Source organism: Quercus lobata, chromosome 4, assembly GCF_001633185.2.
Source record: "Quercus lobata isolate SW786 chromosome 4, ValleyOak3.0 Primary Assembly, whole genome shotgun sequence".
NCBI classification, from domain to species: domain Eukaryota; kingdom Viridiplantae; phylum Streptophyta; class Magnoliopsida; order Fagales; family Fagaceae; genus Quercus; species Quercus lobata.
The window spans coordinates 69094217-69100262 of NC_044907.1; the positions used below are offsets into that span (position 1 = coordinate 69094217).

The window sequence follows — 6046 nt, forward strand, 5'->3', positions numbered from 1 at the left end:
TATAGGTAGTAAATGGCTGAGACCACTTGATACATGCCAGAGAGGTAGGTAGTGAGAAACCTAAAGCTTTACCCATCAAAATGGGAGGGAAAGGCTTATGACAGAACAAAACAAATTAGGATTTGTTGTGGAATGAGTAGTGGAAGAGAGAGAAAGTATTGGGCATGCCCAGGTGTAGTGGAGGTCAAGTGGCCAATAGGCTAATGGGCAGCTTTGAAAAGGTGTTCATAGCAGATAAAAGTGGTTAGTGAGCAATAGGGAGTAAAAGAGAGAAATCTCATAGGATTAGCCCAATATAAATAGGAATAGTAACCATAAATGGAAAGAGGGATAGCAACTAAGGCAAGAAAATAGAGAGAACTCAAAGAGAAAGAATTGAGAAAAGAGAAAGAGTGAAGTAAAAGAGAAGAGAGTAAACATAGTAGAAAAAGACATTCATCAATAGACTATCTTTCCCCTCCCTTTTACAGCAAACCCACTATTTGAAATCCCAATAAAGAAACAAGTAGCCATCTAAGCCCATTCCCCAAAATGCACAACTTTGATGGCTTAGCCCAATAACAAGATTGTCCAAGTTAGGATTTGAGCTTTCTTTGGTTCACTTCTTGCGGAAGAACTCATCTTTTTTACATTCTACTATATTAGTTATGATAAATGCTTTACTGACTAATGCTTTTCATTACAACTAACCTTTCTGCCATAAGATATTTGCTTTTAAATCTATAAACATGTACTGAAATCTGTGGACTAATATACATGTATTTGTTGATATTTGTTGTCTTTATTTTGGATGCTAGGTTTGTGCAAAAACGGGTCCTTTAGCAAGGTGATGCTGGAATAGTGGGCCAAGCCCAACTCTCCGACTTACAGCAGAACAGGCCCTAGCCCCACAGAATAGGCCTTAGCCCGTTAACACAAAAAGCACCTACAAATACACACACACACACACACATTCTTAAAAGGAGGATTTTTCTCTTTTAACTAGAACAAAAAAGACAAATGCCTATCATTTTCTCAGTTAATGTAAAACTTAAGTATAGTTATTTAGATGTTGTACATTAATTTCTTTAATTATATTCAAATACATGATTACATTGATGAATTGAGCACGATAAATGTTTTCTTTTCAATGACAATGAAATTTAAGGCAAAAATATCATTCTTGGTCATTAGATTTGGACAAAGTTTGGCTACAAATTTAGTTATAGCTTAATGCTACAAACTTCCTTTAAAAAAATTAACATTACAACATATTTTGAAAATTCAACTATTGAGTTGCATATTTTTTATGTTTTTTTTAATATATATATGTTAAATTTTGTGCTAATCGAATGCTATTTATGTGTTGAATTTATTTATTTTTGTGGAATATATGTTGAATTTAGGTTAAAGCTAATATCGCAACTCAAATTCACAACATTTAATTTGCTTATCACTTAACACATGAGTAATTAAAAAGAAAAAGATTTGATTGAGGTGGGCCTAGGTTTAAGGTCTTTGACAAATTGAAACTTTTGTGAAATTATTGTAAATTTTTGTAATCAATATAATTTTTCTTAAAAGTAAAAAAGAAAAAGAAAAAAAAAAAGAAGAAGCTATTTTGGTTCTAAAACCCAAAGCCACCAAACGGGCCCTAGGGTTTTGTTAGAAAAACGATCATTTTTTCTCCTTAGATATAAAAGGCCACATTAAACTCGAAACCCTTTCTTCCTTTTCAGCCTCTTCAGGTCGTTCCCCAGGCGTGAACTCTCTCCCACTCCAGACCAAAATGGTCAATTTCAGGGTCAGTACTCCCATTCTCATCTTATTTCTTTTTTTCTTTTCCGTTTAAAATTTTGAACGATGAATTTGGTTGTCGAGAAAGCTGAGGAAGAAAATAGGAAAAACTAGATTCTGGGTCTCTTGTTTGATGTCTTTTTACGGTGCTTTCAACCTCAAATGGAACTATAATATGTGTATGCTTCATAGTTATATGTGGGTTTTCTGTCTTGTAATGGAAAAAACCTAGGATATGGAGTACGGACCGAAATTTGTCTTTTCTTTGCTCTTCTTGCATTTTCCCGGCTGCCAAACGGTTAAATTTGTTAGCTTTCGTAATGGGTTTGGTTCTGATTAGATCTTAAGTCAATTATTTGCTTGCCCACATAATTGTATTTGGCTCAGTTTGTGTTCTGTGTTTTGGTCTTGAATATGGAACACTCTTAGTTATGATGTTTTATGATGATGAGTTTGTGGTGGGGGGTTTTGAATTGACATTGGATTGGTTGGTTGCAGTTTCATCAGTACCAGGTGGTGGGGAGAGGTCTGCCTTCTGAAACTGATGAGCATCCAAAGATTTATAGGATGAAACTTTGGGCTACAAATGAGGTCCGTGCCAAGTCGAAGTTCTGGTGAGTAGTCTTATCTCTGTGTATTATTCTTGCAATAGAAATCGGAATTAAAGTGAATGAATTTTATCTTATTCTCTTTTTTGTTGTTGATCCAACAAGGAGAGGCCATTGTGTGTTATGCCTGAGAGTCTTACATGGTTTTTACTTTTTGGGATGCATGGAATCAAATGCTTGTGTTTCATTATCCCTTTGCACAGAACACATCACTATTTTGAACCTTATTTGTATCATAGACCTGCACTTTAAGATTTTGATTTTTCTTTCATTAAGAGCCAACAGGAATATGGTTCAGAAGGGGTTCCTTTGTAGTTGTCTTCTTTTGCTCTCACCACATTTCTTGGATTTTAAAGAGATTTTAATATTCTGCTACTTATTGATTTTATCATTTGTGTCACTGCTGTCAGAAGCAAATAGGGACTTTGACTAACGTATATTTATGTTCTTTTGTTCTGAAAGGTACTTTTTGAGGAAGCTGAAGAAAGTTAAGAAGAGCAATGGACAGATGTTAGCTATCAATGAGGTACTGATCTCAGCTTCTTGATTGTTAAGACCTTACATTTTGATTGGTCTTACATTTAATCACTACATGCTGTCTTTATTGTATTCTATTTTTTTTTTTTTTTTTTGGAAGAACTTATTATGCTATTGCAAATCAACATTTGGGAGATAGCTCATTGTACTTCACATGTAAATTTGCTTGGAGAAAAATGTTATGCTTTGTTGAATTATCGTCTCTGAGAGAGTAATTGTACATGAGTGTTATTTGCATTTCAATCTGCTCTGTTAGACAACCATTAAGAATATGTTGGGAGAACAAAAAAATTATGGAGATCTATAAAGTTTTTTAACTAATATTAATTAATTTTGACAATGAAGCATAGTATGTTGCATAATTTATATAATGAGATTGTGGGCAGCTTCAGTTTCACTTTTTGTTCTTTTATACTCTGTCAATGTCAGAAAAAGGGGAGGGGGAGATTGTTCAATTACTCTGCTATGAATTATTAGGGCCACTATTGTTGGTGCTATAATCTAACTTCTTGTGTTAAAGCCTGTGTTAATATCAACTGGAGAGTATTTTGTTGATCTAGGTGAAGTGAAACTTATGTCACATTCCCATCACTTCCCAGTGACCAATGCAGCAATGTTCTTATCTGAAGCTGCTTTTGACCAAATCATTTGCTTCAAGTTTTGACTTGAGTTTGTATTAGGCAATCCAAACATTGGCTTAATGTTTAAATTTTAAAACATAGGTGATGGTTTAAAAAAGTGATTAAAAGATTGTGCTTGAGGTTGTATTATGCCATCTCAATTGAGGTTTAAAGGTTAAAACATGTGTGATATATTAAAAATATTAGTGGAAGGTTGTACAAGCATGAGTAAAATTCTTCCAAGACTTTATTTGAGTTGCATGCTGTGCTTAAATGATTGTGCTTGAGGTTGTATTACGCCATCTCAATTGAGGTTTAAAGGTTAAAACGTGCATGGTACATTAAAAATTTGAGTAGGTTGTACTAGCAGTCTAGCATGAGTAAATTCTTCTAGAATTTATCCTGTGTATACTATATGTGGAGTTGCATGTAGTGTGATGTATTCTTTGTGCCGTAAAAGCGAAGTTAGCAAATAGAAACTTTATTATTCTTTGCGTTTAGCTTTGTTGAGTTCTTGAGTTACACCATCACATGCTTCATTGCATTTTCACAAGCCATAGTGCTATTGTTCTGATACATCAAAGGTTCAATAATGCAGTGTTTTTATTGCGTAAACTCGTGTTTACATTGAAACCATGCTTTGAGGTTGTGTTTCTCACATCAATTTCTATCCTCATCTAATATTACTGATGTCCTAATTTTGAAGCTGTTGCTTCAACTGCTATTAAATCTATGTGTGCATGTGTCTATGCCTATATGTATAAGTTTCCAAAAATTATACTAGAAGTTTGAACCCAACATGTGTGCACGTGTGTATGTATATGCATTCTTAGAATATTATTGAAAAGCATATACATTCTTCTTAGGCTTAACTTGAAACTATTTTCACCTATGTCAAAGGGAGGAGCAAATTTCTGCCCAGTTTCCATGATGTGACACCCTTATGGCCTGAAATTTGCATATCTAGAATTTTGAAGTCTATCAGAGTTTGTCTAGATCTATTTAACTGGGTTGTTTTGTTGTCTAGATCATTTCGATAGGCTGTTAAAGGGATGGGTAACTTGGGTTGTTGTCAAATTTCAGAAGCACTATGACTGGTGGTCTAATGAATTTGGGTTATAGATCCCCTTGCCTCTTCCCTAGTTCTATTTGTTTTAGTAATCCCTTTGGACATTTTTTTTCCTTGATGCTGCAGATTTTTGAGAAGAATCCTACAAAGATTAAGAATTATGGTATCTGGCTGCGGTATCAAAGCCGAACTGGGTATCACAACATGTATAAGGAGTATCGAGACACCACTCTAAATGGTGCTGTGGAACAAATGTACATCGAGATGGCATCTCGTCACAGAGTGAGGTTCCCATGCATTCAAATCATCAAAACAGCCACCATACCCGCTAAACTTTGCAAGAGGGAGAGCTCTAAGCAGTTCCACAATTCCAAAATCAAGTTCCCTCTGGTTTACAAGAAAATTCGACCACCCTCAAGGAAGCTCAAGACCACATATAAGGCATCAAGGCCAAACCTATTTATGTAACTCATTTGCTGATTACTTTCTCTGGTTTCCTGCTAGGATTCTTATTTAAATGAGCTTTAGATGTAAGACATGGGTTTTAAATTTTTAATACTTTGGACTTTCAGATTCTGTTTTGGTAGGAGAATACTTTTCATAATTCTTATCATTTCTTCCAGTTTTGTTTTAGTTGTGTGGGTTGGGACTTTTTGAGTAATGAGAAAACATTTATTTTCGCTCCAATTAATTATAGTTATTTGAAGTTTGTAGCTTTAGATTCACTTTACAAATGAGAAGATGCAGGAGCATGTACTAGGTAGCATGTTATAATTATCTAAACCTGAACACTAACAAACATCTTAGGCATATTCTCTGCCGTGATCCAAGACCAATCATAATACGCTGTCTGGTTTTGATCGAAAGAGTTCGGCACTTGAGCACCAAGGACCCATGACACTATGCTATAAGAGTCAATATGGGATTTACTGCTGTGGCTTTATCCTTGATCACGTAATTGAAGCAGGTCTTGGATGAAGATCCATGGATTACTGAAATGGATGTGACTACTGACTAGGATATTCTTTGTAACACCTGACTTGGGTCTTTATTTGTTTTAATTTTTAAATAATAAATAAAATGAGGGTGTTCTCTGAGAGCCTATCCTCCCACTTCACACATGATCAGGAATGAAGAATTTGAACTATTGATTCACCCTACAATGCCAAAAAAAAAAAAAAAAAAAAAAACATATAAGGAAGAAAACAGGTCAATAAATGTAGTATTGTTAAGAAGACGGCATGCATGTGTTCTCTGTAGGTAGGAGTAGGACACACCCAGGCTAGGCAGCCTCATTTTGGTGCTCGCCACACAAGAGCATGGTAAACAATAAACATCATAATAGAACGACGTCGTATCATCTAAATTTTTTACTATATCATCTAAAGTGATCTAAAATTCTAAATAACTCCACTGTTTTTATTTTACTTTATTTT

The 6046-nt window shown here is 34.7% G+C and overlaps 1 protein-coding gene across 1 annotated transcript; it reads left to right on the top strand.

Moving 5' to 3' along the window:
* The first annotated feature begins 1666 nt into the window (after window positions 1-1666).
* LOC115986326 (60S ribosomal protein L18a) lies at window positions 1667-5297 on the top strand. Its single transcript, XM_031109192.1, has 4 exons — window positions 1667-1783; window positions 2275-2390; window positions 2847-2910; window positions 4737-5297. The coding sequence occupies exons 1-4, from the start codon at window positions 1769-1771 to the stop codon at window positions 5076-5078; spliced, it is 537 nt and encodes a 178-aa protein (XP_030965052.1). The 5' UTR covers window positions 1667-1768; the 3' UTR covers window positions 5079-5297.
* Window positions 5298-6046: the final 749 nt, after the last annotated feature.